Source organism: Vitis riparia, chromosome 14 (assembly GCF_004353265.1).
Source record: "Vitis riparia cultivar Riparia Gloire de Montpellier isolate 1030 chromosome 14, EGFV_Vit.rip_1.0, whole genome shotgun sequence".
Classification (NCBI taxonomy): domain Eukaryota; kingdom Viridiplantae; phylum Streptophyta; class Magnoliopsida; order Vitales; family Vitaceae; genus Vitis; species Vitis riparia.
Window position 1 is genome coordinate 25,854,317 of NC_048444.1, and position 18,757 is coordinate 25,873,073.

At 38.4% G+C, this 18,757-nt stretch overlaps 3 protein-coding genes across 4 annotated transcripts in view; 2 read left to right on the top strand and 1 right to left on the bottom strand.

Moving 5' to 3' along the window:
• Window positions 1-939, top strand: part of LOC117931212 — a 35,916-nt gene extending 34,977 nt beyond the window's left edge. For both annotated transcript variants that reach the window (XM_034852132.1, XM_034852133.1), the window contains one exon: window positions 544-939. The gene's annotated coding sequence lies outside the window, so the exon portion shown is untranslated. The remainder of the gene's footprint in view (window positions 1-543) is intronic.
• A 1,409-nt stretch (window positions 940-2,348) lies between these two features.
• On the bottom strand, window positions 2,349-18,509 carry LOC117931014 (glutathione synthetase, chloroplastic). Its single transcript, XM_034851854.1, has 13 exons — window positions 18,105-18,509; window positions 17,282-17,451; window positions 15,916-15,991; window positions 15,364-15,494; window positions 4,948-5,070; window positions 4,774-4,854; window positions 4,447-4,527; window positions 4,270-4,339; window positions 3,945-4,066; window positions 3,383-3,522; window positions 3,100-3,292; window positions 2,772-2,930; window positions 2,349-2,599 (listed from the first exon to the last, which is right to left on the bottom strand). The coding sequence occupies exons 1-12, from the start codon at window positions 18,456-18,458 to the stop codon at window positions 2,807-2,809; spliced, it is 1,665 nt and encodes a 554-aa protein (XP_034707745.1). The 5' UTR covers window positions 18,459-18,509; the 3' UTR covers window positions 2,349-2,599; window positions 2,772-2,806.
• LOC117931015 lies at window positions 12,634-14,056 on the top strand. The gene is made up of 3 exons (XM_034851855.1): window positions 12,634-12,671; window positions 12,769-13,792; window positions 13,902-14,056. The coding sequence occupies exons 1-2, from the start codon at window positions 12,665-12,667 to the stop codon at window positions 13,581-13,583; spliced, it is 822 nt and encodes a 273-aa protein (XP_034707746.1). The 5' UTR covers window positions 12,634-12,664; the 3' UTR covers window positions 13,584-13,792; window positions 13,902-14,056.
• Window positions 18,510-18,757: the final 248 nt, after the last annotated feature.

Here is an 18,757-nt window from a genome sequence, read left to right on the forward strand (position 1 = left end):
AAAACAGTTTCTCTAACCCTTCTCTTTGCTAACAACGTCAAAATGACTGCAATCCAAATGATTGTGAAATCCAAAGAGTAAAAATAATGAGGGCATAAGATTCGTTCAAGCACTTTAGAAAAATTCAAAACTAACAAAACAAATTGAACTTTCAAGCCGAAAAGTTTGCAATACCTTGGTGGAGTTTCAAGATCAGTTCTACTTTGCTAAGTTGTTCCTCTGAGTTTTCATGCCTACTTAGTTGTGTAAGTTGCCTTGAAGTACTTGTCCTTCTCATTGAGATATCGTTCAGTGTTCATCGGACCAGGATGATTTTTAGTTTTATTTATTTTATCCATTTTTTCTAGCTAGTAAAATGAATATTGATGGTATCCTAATGGAGTCTAAGGAATGAATAATCATCCTTTACATACAGAAGTTGGTATGTCTTTATCCCTACAAAGTATACGGTATATGTGAGAGTCACTACCACTTGTTTTTCCTTCAATTATATTTAAATAATACAAGAGCCTCCTTTTACTCTTATTGTTCTCACTTCTTTAGGTACGCTGGATTTGCTTCATGCTTTCCTTCATTTCAGGAGAAAGACATGCTGCTATGAGAGGGTCTGCAATGATTTTTTCCTCTGTTTCAATTGAATTCGACTGGGTTTTTCTTTTAGTAAAATTTCATGTGATTGCCTAGACTTGGGCAATATACTCCTAAGCTGCTATGCTACTTTGTCCCAAAACAGTTCAATTACTTCCCGCTTGAAATATGTGGTTGTATGAACTTATACATTTGCATGCAGGTGTGACCTTTGAATTTTTTTTAATGTACTCTTTATATAGTGAATCTATTCTTGTTGAGAATCTTTCCTAATATCCATCCAGATTGTTGAATGTTGTGCCTGTAACTTTGTTCCTTCTGAATTATCAAAGGCAAACATTATTTGATGAATAATGTGCATATGGGATTCCAGAACATGATCATAATGGATTTCACCAGCCTTTACTGCATGGGCAGCTGATTTTTGGATGAGTTTAGTCAATGTGGACTAAAAATGGTCTTCCTGTCATCTTGTTGGTAGAAAAATTTCTAGCAGAGGAAGTCATCTCTTATCCAAGCATGAGTGGAGAGTTTTTAGTTTGTTGTCGAGCCTAAATGGGTGGGCCGAGCTCAATCAGGTTTTCTAATACAGGTTTCTGTAGTCCATCAGCAGAATAGTACATATAGGTGAGGGTAAAGTGGAACCTGTTAAAGCAGGATATGAAAATTCTCTGTTGTGCATGAAAAATACTTGCTTATCTGCCAAGCTGGAATTTTAACGACATTTTAGGTGGGAATCTTGCCTTCTAGGCTTAGGCTACAATGCTCGAGACAGAGCTCAGAAAAATCATCTCAAGTCCAGCCTTAGAGAGGTCGGGTTAGGCTTTGGCATGGAATTTCTAGGTGGCGCCAGGTCTTGGCCATATTTGGCAATGGACAAAGCTTACACTTCCAGCTATCCCAACTCCTGGTTAGACCGGGGAAGAAGCTTTTTCATCACTAAAGTGGGCTCTTGTTGCACTCTTTCTAAATTATCCAGGAGAGACATAAAGGGGTGTTAGCCTCCACTGCACCTTGCCAAGTAAGCAAAAGATCTCTAAACTGACTGAGAAGGACCTACAGCATGCCAAACAGTGAAAACGTGAAAGACCATAGCTTACAATGGATCAAAATGTGATCAGCATATTCAAACATCTTGCTTACAGATGCACTTGCATTTCAGTGAACATTTTTTGAATCAAGTATTGGTGGTTTCTTTCAATGGGCTTGGGTTCCTAGCCAGGGAATTTAGGTTGAGGGGAATGGTTTACTTGGGTTTTGATGTGGCATTTACTAGCTAATTGTGCATGACTTCTACCACCCTATTTCTTCTTTTGCTTTCACATTTAGCTGCCATTCACCTTTACATCTGCATGGCATGTAAGAGAGACGCCTGCACTAGTTCTTTCATTTAACCTAGTGGTGTTCTCCTTGTCTTTCTTTTTTATGCACGCAGGATTTGCTTCACGCTTCATTTCGTGTGGAAGACACCACAATGATGCTTCCTTTACCTGAAATTGAATGAGATTTCTCCACCCCCCACCCCCTCCCCCAATTGTCATCATTTCTTCAGTTGTGTACTAGGTTTCCGCTTAAGAGGCCCTTGTTTGTAAAATAATTCAACTAGGTAAGATTTTCCTGCTTCAGAATGAGCCTGGATAAATGGGTCCAAATGATAATTTTTGGACCCATCTACAATATTTTGATTTAGTGTTGGAACAGGAAAACTAAGCTCAATTGGGTTTTTCTAAATTATAAACACCTTTCTCATACAGCAGAAGTGAAGGGAAAGAGGAAATTTGTTTATCATAAGTATCATCTTATATGAGTCAAATATGTGGGTTTCTATATGTTTTGAGGGGTTTGTTATCCATGTTCAACAGTATTTCAATTATTACTCAATCAAAATATAAAGAATCTAACCACACAAGTAATTTCTTCAAACTGATTCCACTCCTTTTAATCTCTTTTTCACCTCCACCCACTTCATAAACTCTTGAGGGATCAATGGAACTCTGCCGATTTTCTTCAACTGTATTGCCAATTTAGCAAAAACTAGTCAATGTCAATATGAAGAAAGGGAAAAAAATGTTGAAGAAATAAATATAGACCAGCAGCTAAGTTTTCAGTAACTGTCGAATCTTAGTATGAAACAAACATAAACCAGCTATAATTCAATCATCAACTGCTCTCAAGTCTAATACCTAAACAATTGGTGTCACTTGGTTAGGTGCTTCAATCAAGTCAGATATATGCTATCCAAGACTGCAAATCCAGCTGCAACACCACCTTCATTTGAGGAAGACACTTTGGTCCTCATCAAGTGACCGCATTGGTCATTTATGATCACCTTCTCCTTTTTCCTGCACATTCCAATTCTTAATACTAAATGAAATGGTCAAGTGCATTCTACATGTGGAATGAGACTTGTGGTTTGATGAATGCCATTTAGCATGGTGTAAATTCCAAGAATGAGTGATTGACAAACAAGCAAATTATGCCTCATTAATTTTATTGTAGCTGTGCAGGTACCTTAAGTAAGCCCCATATATCCCAAGTTCTGATATGGCATGGTCTTTGTAACAAATGCCTTCTCGCATCAGAAATGTGGGAGATACATTCGGGAAAATCCTTTGCATAAGGATGTAGGCAGCATCTTCTTCAGTTCCTTCCTTCTGCAATCTTAGTAGGGTCTCCCTCACATCATCACCATAGATATTATTCCCTGGAGAGGGACAATCGCTCATTGTTAACGACATAACAACAGTAATGGAAACAACAACAACAACAACAATCAATTTATCAATAATGAGACCTCCGCCTTCTCTCTGTGGTTTCATAACAAAGACCTCAGGTCTTTCAATCGCCTCCTTGATGATGTTTGAGTCATCTAAACTCCACAACCCAGCAAAGCATTTCCGCAGTTTGGCAATGTCATCTTTGTTCTCAAGAAACCTGCATCCAATTGAGTTCAAAAACACTTAATGAAGTATACGTAATCTTTACAACATCAACAATTAAATCAGAAACATATGGAAGGAAGAATAACTTTTAATTGGTCATCGATTTGTAGCCAAGTTTCTTTCATGGCACTGGTACTTCAATTTTTTTTCATGGAAAATTTCCCTAGAAGAAGCAGATACCATCTACTCATTGGAAATCAAAGTGAGAAATGTGTGGACCTGAACAAGAACCATTTTATGGATATTAAGTACTAAAGAACTAGTATTTTCTCCTTCACTAGAAGAAAATGATTATTACAAATCCTTCTTGCAGGAATCAGACATCCTATCTAAAAACTACTTCCAAACGAGCAAGTAATTCACAAATGCCTTGAACAAGAATTGTACATATCATGTGAATTATTTGAATATTACCTCTCAAGTACATTGGGTTTTGCAAGCTCTTGCTGAATTTTCTTGGTACCTGCCAAATGATAAGAAATTGAAGGACACTTGACAGCAGATGACTGCTCCATTAGTAGCCTTGCTCTCCATTCCTATGATGAATAAGAATTTATCACCAAGACAACAAATTTGGCATCATGATCTTTTTGGCTATTCAGATATGATTGTTTAGTATTAAAGTCCTGCTTATTGGCACCTCATATTTGCAACTAAAACAAAACCAATGTTGACCTCAGCAAGGAGAAAAGAACAGAAAACCACATGAGTAGCAGAAAAATGAAGCAGTATTACTTACTGATTCTGAAGGATAATCAGTTGGTGCATACCCAGCTCGGAAATAAATGACTGCAACTGGTTGGCCACCTCTGCAAGTGCAACGCTTTTAGATTAATGAAGTTATAATCATCACATGGTAATTCCAAAAATATAGAGCAGAAAAATGAAATCTCCATGCCATAAAGCTACTACATACACTGTCAGTGTTCCATCTGGTAGAAGCTTGCCTTCTGCATCAATTTCTGCCAATGTTTTTCGAATAGTTGTAACATCATGTGTGTTATAAAGCTGAGGAAAATACCTTTCAAGGAACTCTAAGTAAGAACTTTCATAAAGAGGGAGGGAAATACTTCGAAAAATTTACTAATAAAAGCTGCAGCAATTGAATATTGAATAATTGCCTAAACTCTTTCAGTTTGAATGTTCTAAAAGAATTGTTATCTCCACTTCCCACATGTATTTGTTTTGTGGTTCTAATAATGCTTCATACATAGGAGCCCTTTGGAAAGATTCAAAAGGATATCTTTCTTTCAATGCTGTGCTGAGCCAATGTTGGTCATACATGTTTCGTTCTTCAGTTTGAACCACAAACATAACTAAAGCCCTGCAAAAAAGTCACTGAAGTAAGAAACAGCCCAAATGATCCCAGTAAATGCAGCAATATAAGAAAGACATGATCCAATTAGCAAGATCTTACCTGGGGTTATTATACTCTTTCCAAGCTTGACCCAATGCTTCTGCAAACTGAGTCACAGCACTGTTTCCAGGGATCCTTTTGGAATCTAATCCAAGGTGTTTCCCATAATGATTAAGTAAGCTCCTGCAAAATGATTAACTACAGTTTAGATACTTCTTGAAGGTTCTTTATGTATGTTGTTTTGTAATGGTATGTATTTTTAACTTATTCAACTGGAATGGGGTTTAATTGCAAGTTAAAATCATGGAGAGATACTTTAGAATCTAAAAGTTTTTAAATAGGAGTCCAGTACTAAGACAAAATATATGGAATGTAGTCTCAGCAAAACTAGAAGTAGAAATAAAAGTATAGTGAAATTTGTTTCTTTTCATTTAATGCAAAAACTTGAAGTCCAAAAGGAACCAAAAAATGACCATTTCCTTTATATAGGATGGAAGAAAGACTGAGGGGAATGTTGACCATACAAATAGCACAGGATGGAAACAGTGGAAAGGTGCATCTGGGGTATTATGTGATTGTAGACTACCAATCAAATTGAAGCAATCAAATTGAAGGGAAGTTTTTAGAAGACACTTATAGGAGCAGCTATGTTCGTTAGTACAGGAAGTTGTGCTATCAAACAACATCTTCAAAAAATGAGTGCAGCTGCATCGAGGATCTTAAGATGGATGAGTGATGTTATCAAAAGGATAAAATAAGACATAACTGCACTTGTAAAAGAAGGTAAGGTGGCACTAATTGAGAACAGGAGAGTTGTTTAAGATGGCTCGGCCATGCGGAACAAAAACATATCAATGCACCAACAAAGGAATAATCTCAAAATGAATGTGACAAAAGGATAAGAGATAGGCAAACAAGAAATGGATGGGAGTAGGAAATGGTATGATTGCTGATAACTTAACAGTAGTTGAGATTGTTAGATGGTGTACAGTTATTTCAAATATTTATTTTTCCTTTTTTTTCCTAATTGTATTGTGGGTCCCACTAGCATGTATATATATACCCAAGTCCAATGTGTATTATTAATAGTTTTTTAATAACAAAAATTAGGGATTCTCCATATTTTCTCTTTTCACATGGTATCAAAGCCTAGGGAGAAAAAAAAACCTAATTATTTCCGGTTTATCCGTGAATCAATTCTGGGAAACCTTTTAGTGATCGTGTTTCATTCCAGTCAACTTCCCCATCTCCTAAAGCTTTTCGGTCAACCGTATCGCCGTCAGAAAACCCTCACCGCCGGCAATTTTTTCCGGCGAAGTCTTTTTCCGACACCGACCATACCATCAGGTGCGCAAGGAGGAGATCTTCAAGTTTTGTCAAAGCATCGGAGGGAGAATCTCAGTCACGTGCGTTACTTCTTCGGCTGCCTGAACCTCATGCGCCGGTGCGTGAGGGCGCGCAAAGCACTTTCCGGCAACGCGCTTCCACCTCCAGCCTCGCCTAAAGCCATCTAGCCACTCTCCATCTGTGCTAGTGCCATCCGAGCCCCGCAAGTGCATTTTTTTGGGTTTTTTGTCTCCGCCGGCCCTCTAAACAGCCTTTCCAGCGACCTCTAGTGACTTTCTCTCCACCCCGAGCCCTGCACGTGTCTTAGGAAGTGTTCTTCTACCCTTCCAGTAGTGCCACATTTGTTTTTCTTTACTATTTGGTCTCTCACAGCCGCGGATCCTCGGTTTTTCTTCTTTCAGCCGCGATCTGAAGCCGTATTAGGGCTCTCTTTGATCCAAACATATTTCGTTCTCCAGATAAGTAGATATGGCTACTAAAAGTTCCATTTTTTCCTCTGTTATATCTGGATCTCCTATGATTACTTCGAAAAAATTAGTTGGCAGTGAAAATTATTTGTCCTGGTCTACCTTTGTGGAGCTTTGGTTTATGGGTCAAGGTTATGAGGATCACCTTGTTACGCAGAAAGCGGATATCCCTGAGGTTGACAGAGCACAATGGAGGAAGATAGATGCACAGTTATGTAGTGTGTTATGGCAATCAATTGATCCTAAGATTCTGCTTCATCTTCATCTTCGGGCCTACAAAACATGCTTTAAATTTTGGAATCAGGCGAAAGGGCTATACACGAATGATATCCAACGTCTTTATAAGGTGGCTTCTTCTATTGTCAATGTCAGACAACAAGACATGGATTTATCTACTTATATTGGTCAGATTGCCTCTCTTAAGGAGGAATTATTGACCGTGATGTCTCTTACTACTGATGTTAAGGATTAACGAATACAGATTGACAAGTTCTTCATGGTTCTTACGCTTATTAACCTCCGTCCAGATCTTGAGACCATCCGCGATCAGATTCTTGGCAGTTCCTCCGTTCCATCCTTGGATGATGTGTTTGCTTACCTCCTCCGTATCTCCTCCACTCAGACTTTGCCATCTGATAACACTTCAGATTCTTCTATGTTAGTTTCTCAAACTAACTCTCGAGGAGGACGCAGTGGTAACCGAGAGAGAAGTCAACGTCCTCATTGCACCTATTGCAATAAGCTTGGCCACACTTGTGATCGGTGTTATCAGTTACATGGGCGGCCTCCTCGCACTGCCCACGAGGCCCAGTCATCTGATCCTCAGTTGCCTCAACCTCCGAGCTCCTCCACATCTCAGGGTATTTCCCTCACTGACAGTGAGTATGATGACTATCTCCGCTATCAGGCCACCAAGTCAGCTTCTGTTACTTCTGTTGCCCAGACTGGTAATGTTTCTGTTTGTCTTACCCACACATCTTCTCTTGGACCTTGGATTCTAGATTCTGGCGCTTCTGATCACATATCTGGTAATAAGGATCTTTTCTCTTCTATTACTACTACCTCTGCCTTACCTACTATTACCTTAGCTAATGGTTCTCAAACTGTGGCTAAAGGCATTGGTTTGGCACATCCTCTCCCTTATCTACCTCTCACTTCTGTCCTTTATACTCCTGAGTGTTCCTTTAATCTTATCTCCATCAGCAAAATCACTCGTACTCTTAACTGCTCTATTATTTTTTCTGATAAATTTGTGACCTTGCAAGACCGGAGTACGGGGAAGACGATTGGCATAGGACGTGAGTCTCAAGGTCTCTATCACCTCACCTCGCCTTCAACTCCTGCAGTTTGCATTTCCACTAATGTTCCCCTCCTCATCCACAATTGTCTGGGCCACCCTAGTCTATCCAAGTTCCAGAAAATGGTCCCTCGTTTTTCATCTTTGTCGTCGCTTGCGTGTGAGTCCTGTCAGCTTGGGAAATATACTCGTGTCTCGTTCCCAAAGTGTTTGAATAATCGGGCAAAGTCTCTTTTTGAACTTGTCCACACTGATGTTTGGGGTCCTTGTCGGACCGCGTCTACTTTAGGATTTCAGTATTTTGTCACTTTCATTGATGACTATTTTTTATGTACTTGATTATTTTTAATGAAAAATCGAGCTGAGTTATTCTCTATTTTCCAAAAATGTTATGCTGAAATCCAAACCCAGTTCAATATTTCTATTCGTGTGCTACGCAGTGACAATGTCAGAGAATATTTTTTTGCACCATTTACTTCATTTATATCCCAACATGGGATCCTTCATCAGTCTTCTTGTGCTCATACTCCTTAACAAAATGGGGTAGCTGAACGTAAGAATCGACATCTTGTTGAGACAGCTCGTACTCTCCTTCTCCATAGTAATGTTCCTTTTCATTTTTGGGGGGACGCTGTTCTTACAGCATGTTATTTGATTAATTGCATGCCCTCATCTGTATTACACGATCAGATTCCTCATTCCCTTCTTTTCCCTGACCAACCACTTTATTTCTTTCCTCCTCGTGTTTTTTATTGTACTTGCTTTGTTCATATTCTCACTCCTGGACAGGACAAACTTTCTGCCAAAACCACAAAATGCATCTTCTTGGGATACTTCATACTTCAAAAGGGTTATCGTTGTTATTCCTCTGAGACTCATCGCTATTTTCTCTCCGCTGATGTCACCTTCTTTGAGGACTCACCATTCTTCTCCACCTCTGAGTCTCTTCCTGTTTCTGAAGTCTTACCCCTTCCCATTATCTCCCCACCTAATGCAGTGCCTTCTCGCCCACTTCAGGTTTATCATCACCGTCATCGTGTCGTTGTTCCTCCTTCTTTGGCCAAGGTACCTGCTGACTCACTTCCTATCCCTTCGGCTTTTCCTGCCCCGGCTCTGCCTCCTTCTGCTGACTTACCCATTGCTCTTCGGAAAGGTAATCGATCTACTCGTAATCCTCATCCCATTTACAATTTTTTGAGTTACCATCGATTATCTTCACCCTATTCTGCATTTGTTTCTATTATATCTTCTGTTTCTCTTCCCAAGAGCACCCCTGAGGCTCTTTCCCATCCAGGCTGGCGACAAGCAATGGTAGATGAAATGGTTGCTTTACACTCCAATGGCACTTGGGATCTTATTGTTTTACCCTCTGGTAAATCTACAGTTGGTTGTCGTTGGGTCTACACAGTTAAGGTTGGCCATGATGGTCAGGTTGATTGCCTTAAGGCCCGCTTAGTTGCTAAAGGCTATACTCAGGTTTTTGGTTCTGATTATGGTGACACTTTCTCTCCTGTTGCCAAGATAGCTTTTGTTCGTCTATTGCTCTCCATGGCTGCTATGTATTCTTGGTCTCTTTATCAGTTAGATATTAAAAATGCTTTCCTTCATGGGGATCTTGCTAAGGAAGTTTATATGGAGCAACCACCTGGTTTTGTTGCTCAGGGGGAGTCTGGTTTAGTGTGCAGGTTACGTCGTTCTCTATATGGCTTGAAACAATCTCCTCGAGCATGGTTTAGCCGTTTTAGTTCTGTTGTTCAGGAGTTTGGCATGTTTCGCAGTACAGCAGACCATTCCGTTTTCTATCATCATAACTCTTCGGGGCAGTGTATTTATCTGGTAGTTTATGTGGACAGCATCGTCATTACAGGCAGTGATCAGAATGGTATTCAGAAACTAAAGCAACACATTTTCACCCACTTTCAAACTAAAGACTTGGGGAAACTCAAGTATTTCTTAGGGATTGAGATAGCTCAATCCAGTTCCGGTGTGGTTCTTTCCCAAAGAAAGTATGCTTTAGACATCTTAGAAGAAACCGATATGTTATACTGTAAACCGGTAGACACTCCTATGGATCCAAATGTCAAACTTGTACCAGAACAGAGGAAGCCTTTAAGAGATCCTGGGAGATATCAGCGACTTGTAGGTAAACTGAACTACCTCACCATTACTCGTCCAGACATTTCTTTTCCTGTAAGTGTTGTTAGTCAATTCCTATAGTCACCATGTGATATCCATTGGGATGCTGTAATCCGCATTCTTCAATATATCAAAAGCATACCAGGTCAAGGTGTGTTATACGATAACAGAGATTATACCCAGGTTGTTGGTTACACAGATGCAAATTGGGCTGGCTCACCCACAGATAGACGTTCCACTTCCGGGTATTGTGTTTTTATTGGAGGTAACCTAATATCCTGGAAGAGTAAGAAACAAGATGTAGTGGTCAGATCTAGTACTGAAGCCGAGTATCGAGCTATGGCTCTGGCAACATGTGAACTCATATGGCTAAAACATCTTCTTCGGGAGTTGAGATTTGGAAATGATGAACAGATGAAGCTCATCTGTGACAACCAAGCCGCTTTGCATATTGCATCCAATCCAGTCTTCCATAAAAAGACCAAACACATTGAAGTTGACTGTCACTTCATTAGAGAGAAGATCGCATCAGGATGTGTGGCGACTAGTTTTGTCAATTCAAATGATCAACTAGCAGATATTTTTACTAAATCTCTCAGAGGTCCTAGAATTAAATACATTTGTAACAAACTTGGTGCATATAACATATATGCTCTAACTTGAGGGAGAGTGTTAGATAGTGTACAGTTATTTTAGTTATTTATTATTTATTTTTTTCCTTATTATATTGTGGGTCCCACTAACATGTATATATATACTCAAGTCCAATGTGTATTATTAACATAGTTCTGAAAGGCGCGCCTAGGCTCAGGGCGGCGCGACGCCACCCTCCGGCGCCTCGCCTGAAGGGAGGCGACGCCCCTTCACGAAGGCGCCGCTTAAGCGCGCAAGGCGCTCGCCTCCAGCAAGGCGCTCGGCGGTCGCCCGAGTTGCCTCCGACGGCCCGACCAGGTACGCGCTCCTCCTCCTCCTTCTCCTTCTCTTTCTCCTTCTCCTTCTTCTTCTTCTTCTTCCTCTTCCAGTCGAGTTGTAGAGACGCGGCCAGCCCTAATTTTTTTTTTTATTTTCTGGGCCCAAAACGACGCCGTTTTGGCCTGTTCCTTCCATCCAGCCCCCTTTTCTGGTCTTTCTCAACCCGAGACCACTGCCATTCTTTGCCCTAGCCTCTTCCGTGCTGGAGAAGTGAAGAAGAAGAAGAAAAAGAAGAAGAAAAATAGGGGGAAAATAGGAGAAAAATAAATAGGAAATAGTCACGTACCTTCCGGACCTCGGTATTTTTCTTTTTTCTTCACTTTTCTGCATTTTTTTCCATTCTTATCTCATAACTCTCATTGGTAATTTTTTTTTTTAAATATAAATATTATATTTTGAGTTTTTGACATGAAAATTTTACAAAATAAAAATAAATAAATAAAAAGCATTCATGCATATTTGTTGTTAATGTGATATTTGATAATGTGATATGCATATTTTTTTCAATTTTTTTTCTTAATTTAATTATAATTATTTTATTGTGGAGTATAGATAATTTGTTTGCAAGATGGATAATGAGAGTGAAACTCAAGTGGACTCTAGTGCAAGTGGAAGAAGAGATCCGGGGTGGAAATATGGTCGTTTGGTTAATGAAAAAGATTTGAACACCATCATATGCATTTTTTGTGATAAAGTAACCAAAGGAGGCATATATAGACACAAACAACATCTTGTTGGTGGATATAGAAATGCTAAAAAGTGTAGAAAATGTCCGGAATATGTTAGAGAAGAAATGGAAGAGTATATGAGTTCCAAGAAAAATCAAAAATAGCAAATGAATATGGGGAGCGAATATGTTAATGAAGATTTGTTTGGTTTGGAAGATGAAGATATTGGTGAGGAGATTAATAGTAGAACGAATGTCACCAACATTTCTAGTGGAGGTAGTAACCGAGGAGGAAGTGGTGGTGGGACGTTTTCTTCAAAAAAACCAAGACAAAAAGGTCCTATGGATCATTTTTTCACTCCTAATGCAGAGATGGTTGTTCAAAATCGAAGGAGTGGAAAGATGAATCAAACTACCATCAACGATGCCTACAAAAAGGAAGCAAGAGAAAGAGCTTGCATGTTTATCACAAGATGGATGTATGAGGCTGCTATTCCATTTAATGCAGTCACATATCCGAGTTTCCAACCAATGATTGAGGCTATTAGCCAATATGGTGTGGGTATGAAGGGACCAACTTTTCATGAGGTAAGAGTTACTAACCTTAAGAAAGAATTGGCTCTCATAAAAGATTTGATGAAAGATCATATGGTGGAATGGGGGAAAAATGGATGTTCAATTATGTCGGATGGATGGACCGATAGGAAAGAGAGAACTTTGGTGAACTTTTTGGTTAATTGTTCAAAGGGAACCATGTTCATGCAATCCATTGATGCTTCTTCAATGATTAAGACGGGAGAAAAGATGTTTGAGTTACTTGACAAATGGGTAGAGCAAGTTGGTGAGGAGAATGTTATTCAAGTTATAACAGATAATCACTCAAGTTATGTGATGGCAGGTAATAAATACTATTTCTTGAATTTTTATTTACTTTTAAAATTTGAATTATTTATCTTGAGAACTTATGTAAATTTATTATCTACAATTTCATACAGGGAGGTTGTTAGAATTAAAGCGCCCACATTTGTATTGGACACCATGTGCTGCACATTGCCTTGACTTGATGTTGGAAGATATTGGAAAGCTACCAAACATCAAGAGGACATTGGAGAGGGCTATATCACTAAATGGGTATATTTATAATCGCTCAGGGCTACTCAACATGATGAGGCAGTTTACTGGACAAAGGGAATTGCTTAGGCCTGCTAAGACTCGGTTTGCAACTGCTTTCATCACATTATCGCGATTGCATGAACAAAAAAACAATTTGAGGAAGATGTTTACAAGCTCAGATTGGTCAGATAGTAAATGGGCAAAAGAGCAGAAGGGGAAAACTATAGCCAACATAGTTCTAATGCCTTCATTTTGGAACACTATTGTGTTTTGCTTAAAGGTTTCGGGTCCCCTAGTTCGTGTGCTTCGTTTGGTTGATGGTGAAAAAAAAGCTCCTATGGGATACATCTATGAGGCCATGAATAGAGCTAAGGATGCAATTGTGAGAAGTTTTAATGGAAATGAAGAGAAGTACAAAGAAATCTTCAACATCATTGATAAGAGGTGGGAGATTCAGCTTCATCGGCCTTTGCATGCAGCAGGGTACTTTTTGAACCCGGAATTCTTCTATGATAAGCCAGAAATAGAGCATGATGCCGAGATTATGAGTGATTTGTATAAATGCATCTTAAGGCTAACAAGAGACCCTGCTAAGCAAGAAAAAGTTGTGGCCGAAGTGAGTTTGTTCACAAATGCCCAAGGACTATTCGGGAATGAGTTAGCTGTTAGGACAAGAAAGACTAGAGCACCAAGTTAGTTATTTAGTTTTGTTTATTTAAATGATTAGATTGTATTTTTGCTAAAATAGGTGAATTGTTTCACTAAATTGTTAATATCTATACTACAGCTGAATGGTGGGCTGCATATGGAGCTTCAGCTCCAAATTTGCAAAAGTTTGCAATGAAAGTCCTCAACTTAACATGCAGTGCATCAGGTTGTGAACGGAATTGGAGCATCTTTGAAAATGTGAGTGACCAAATCCAAAATAATTACAAGTAATAGTCTAATAGAGTCTTGAATGTAACTTAAAAGTTAAAACTTTAAAATATATTTATGAGCTTATGAATTTTTGCAGATTCATAGCAAGAGGAGAAATAGGTTAGATCATCAACGCTTGAATGATTTGGTGTACATCAAGTATAATCGAGCCTTGAAGAGAAGATACAATGAACGTAACACCATTGACCCAATTTCCTTGAAAGATATAGATGATAGCAATGAATGGTTGATACGGAGAATGGAAGATGAGGATTCTCATGGAGGTGCACAAGATGATTTTGTATTTGATGATGACAATTTGACATGGGGTGATGTTGCTAGAGCTGCTGGAGCTGAGGAGGCCAGGTTTGATACTAGAGCTAGAGCTAGAGCAAGCTCAAGCATAATACCACCAACAAGGGGGATAGCTTCAAGTTCCAGAACTTTGCCTTCTTATTCACTAATAGATGAAGATGAAGATGGAGACATGGTTGATTCAGCAGATGAAGAAGATGGAGAAGGCTACAAATGTGGTGATGGAAATGATGATGATGATGATTTTGTTGATTTAGAGGAGGAGTGATGATTGCTTGTTGTGGACAAATTTGTGATTTAAGTGTTTTTAATGATGTTTTTGAATTGTGGACAAATTTCATGTTTTGGACCTTTAGGTTTGGAAACTTTGGATTTGGATATGTATTAGGCAATTAGCAATATGGATTTGGATTTGTTTTTATGCTTGGAGTTCTTTATTTTTATGTTTTTTGTTTATTAAATTGAAGTTTTGGATGATATTTGATGATTTATGTGTTTAGGACAAATAAATGATTGTTAAATTTGATTATATTATATAAAAATATATATGTAAATTAGGGTGCGCCTCACTTCACTAAAGCCCGCGCCTTAGATGCGCCTTGCGCCTCAGGCTCCAAGACTACTTTGCGCCTTGAGCCTTTTAAAACTATGATTATTAATAGTTTTTTAATAACAAAAATTAGGGATTCTCCCTTTTCTCTCTTTTCACAAAGATAAAGACTTTGTTAAGCAGAGTTGACAGTACTTTATTGATTTTGTGGACAACACATAAGAATATGTAGAATATGGTTAGAAACAAAATGATATACCTACATATGACATTTCTAGAACTTCATGCAACAGAGTATATTGGTATGCTGAGCGGGGAGGAAACAAAGCAGTTCCACCCCTATTTTGAGAGCATTTTATGGATGGCACGATATCATGGGGCATGAAAGAGTACTCTGCCAATGCACAAGTCAAAAACAGTATACTAAATTCTCATTTAGGTTAAATCCAAATGTTTGCAGCAGCCTAGTTGAAGTCATCAGCATCTTTGAAACTAGGATCCATATATCCCTCATACAGGAGAAGAAGAGGGATGCACCAAACAACTAGTTCAATTTCAGAGAAATTATATGACCAGAACAGTTTTAAACAGCTGCTTTGTCATTCTTGCATAAGACTTCAAAAATAAAGTCCAGAAACATGATTTATTATTAGGAAAAAAGCATAAATTACAAAATCATACAGATACACCTAACCTGTGTAGCTCGGTAACAAGACAACTGAGGCCAGGAAACGAAGATGAAATTGTGTTCAGCTCTATTTGGAGAAGTAATTTTGTTTGTTCATCGAGCATGTAATCTGATCGATGTAAACCCAAGCGTATTTCCTATCATAGAGTTTGAAACAAGATCAGCATCTTCCCAACCGTTGAACAATTAACTTAATCCACTTTCATTTTTAGAACAGATAATCACTGAAATTTATCTTGATGAAATAAAATAGGTTGAGGGGGTCCAGAGCTACCAGATAACAATCAAAATTTTCCATCATGTTCATTTTATTCCACATTAAGCTAGCCTAATTTTTGTTCATTAAGCTTAGAGAACAGTGCATAATATTGCAAATACAAAGCATATTGTGGCTTATTAACCTCATTTGTACATCCAAATGTTTGTTTTATTTTTTATTTTTTTTAATTCAGGGAGATGAGTCCAATACATGCTTGATTAGCACATTGACATGTTATAAAAGATCATATCTAAATCCTGTCATAATTTGCTCTCCAAATGCTTTACTATACAAATTACCTCTTTCTTATTCATTTCTTGCATCTTGGAATGAATATCTAAGAGTCTAGAGGTGAAAGAATCCACTTTCTTTGTTCTGCAAGTAAAGAAAGAGGAAAGAGAGTCTCAGGTCATAACTGTTCCCAATCTCTCAAGTCAGCAAAGAGAGAAACATGAAATAGAATTAAAAGGGGAATTCGAAGGGGGATAGACAACCACATATCACAAATATAATATTAATTTTGATAAATCGGTGTTGGAAAATCTTAGGCAAAACAAATATGGAATGCTAAACACATGCCTAAAGGCATCAACTTAATGCAAGCAAGCCCTAGAGGTTGCAGGTTGCTTGCAGGTTTCTAGGGCTATAAAGTGCTATTATTGTTGCAGCATTGTACAATCTTAGACACTGTAACACAAACCATGTATGTGTGATATACAACATAAATATATTTCAAATTTTTAAAAAATAAATCCAATTTATACTGAAAATTCTGGTGAGTTTGAAAATATGTGAAGTACACATGTCATAAAGGTAATTGTTTTCAATAAGATTTTTGCAAGCAGTTATCCTTGAGAGACGCAGAAAAAGTGGAGGGAGAATCTCCATGTTCCCTTGGCAAATAATGTGAATAACTCATAGTTTGATATCTATTATCAGCCCACTGCCCAACAGTCTAAGCCTTTTAGGCAACTAGTTGTTTAACATGTCATCAAAACTTTTGCCCTCAAAGCCTTGTGTTCAAGCCTTTTTATCTATCTGTTGCGTTATTTTTTGTTTAAGGGACAGTTTGAACTTTTGGGCAAGTGGTTATTAACAATAAAATCACCAAAGCATAGGGATAAATCAGGTAAGACTAGCTCCAGAGTGGAAAATATGAGGGGAACCAAACTTCTAAAGTGCTGTGGATGCCTAAATAGTACAAAATGTTGAATGTTGATGAAGCAACAAGTTTTATGGAATCAAAACAGCCTATCTGAGTTAATGATGTCGAGACAAATGGGTGTCATGAAAGCAAAGGACATAGTTAAACATAAATGTATTTGTGAGAAGGCAATGCTAGTACCAACAGGGGTCACAGTAAGAGAGAGTTTTGATAATGAAGGTCATATCTATTGAGAACCATTTACTTAAGTATGAAGGAGACAAAAGGTATATGCTTTGAGGCAGTGAGGACAGACACGCCGGCTTATGATTTAACAAAAACTGAGAGGTTCAGATAGAGCAAAATACTCAGAAAAATTCTTATGCCTACCACAAACCATTGGGATAAGGCTTTGTTAAGGTGATTTAAGATTTAAACACACAACACCTGCAAGTGCAAGCACATGGACATACACAAACACACACGACAGAAAGAGAGAGAGAGAGAGAGAGAGAAAGAACCTGGATAGTGCCTCCTGTAGAAATTTCCAATCCAAACTCACACGATCTACAAGTTCATTGAAAATGGGGGTTAGTTCACATGCTTGCTGCCAATGACTTTCCGGAAATGACATGGGCAATAAGGCAAATGGGGCATGAACCATGCCCACACCAGGAACTGTCCCTGCTCTCTGCAATTTAAACTCCCTAGCATCAAACACCATAACCAACAATTTTACTCAACAACTTTACACTATTATGATATTGGGTAGAACCTCCTCCTTATTTTCCTAAATATCAAACACAATTCCAAGCCAACCCAATCTCAAAAATTTGAAAGCAATCCAATCTAAATGTATAGGTTAATATCACCTCCACTTTTACCATATCTGATTCACATTGTAGCGACATCAATTATGTACAGATACCAGGATGGAGAGGATGAAGCAAAGACAAGTTCAAAAAATCAATTACAAATAGAAACTCAAATTTTTGAAAATCAGTATGAGGGTGTCAATGAATCACATAATTAGAGCATAAGCGTGTAGCAGCCAACCATTCTATTCTATCAAAACAAAAATGTCTGCTCTGTTCGATTGCTGGGAAGCCAGCGCTGAAATATGACAGCTATGGGAATAATCAACTCGAGTCACCCTCCTACGATTATTTGCTTAGTCAAGTTCCTTTTTTTGGGTTTTCTTAGAAGACAAACAAGAGGAAAGAAAATCAAATTTTCAATTTTCTTCCTGAGTTCTCTAAGAAAACAGGGTACCAATCCAAACAATAATCACCTAAAGACAAAAGTACTTCTATTAGCACCAAAACGTAATCTTTACCCACCCACCTTAACCGTTCTATCGCCAACAACAAGCCCATGAAGAGAACTCCACACAAGGGCGTCATAAACCATCCTCTGGAGCAATTCTTCGTCTATACCATGAAAATCATACATGGGTCTGACGGCACTCCCCACCTGGGTCTCAACCTGATCAACTTTCCCAGAATTCAAAGGCACAAATGACGAAGATGAAGACCAAAGAAGTGACCGTTCTGTCATGTCTCTCTTGCAGGGTCTTTGAAAGATGAGGGTGCTTGGATTGAAAGAAAAAATGGGTTGAGATTGGTGAGGGAAGAAAGTGGCTGCGAGAGCAGAAGGGAAAGTGCTACTGGGCAAAGATTGAGAAGAGCCAACACCCATCTGGATTGTGACCCTTCGAATGTGAATTTTGTAGATATCAAAAGAGAAGTTTGATTTGTTCTTCTAGTTTTCCTTTTTAATTAAGGTTATTATTATTATCTCCAACATTTTGATTCTTATTTTCCATTGAATATTCGTAAAGTTTGACACACCAATCTATGGGACCATGGTGGCTTTATTTTATTTTATTTTTGCAGAAAGTGCAAAGTGGCACTGGTTGTTGCCATTGTAGTTGGACATTCTTTTCTTCAATATTTCTATTTTATTTTCTTTCTATTTTTTTTTTCTCATGGTCCCTT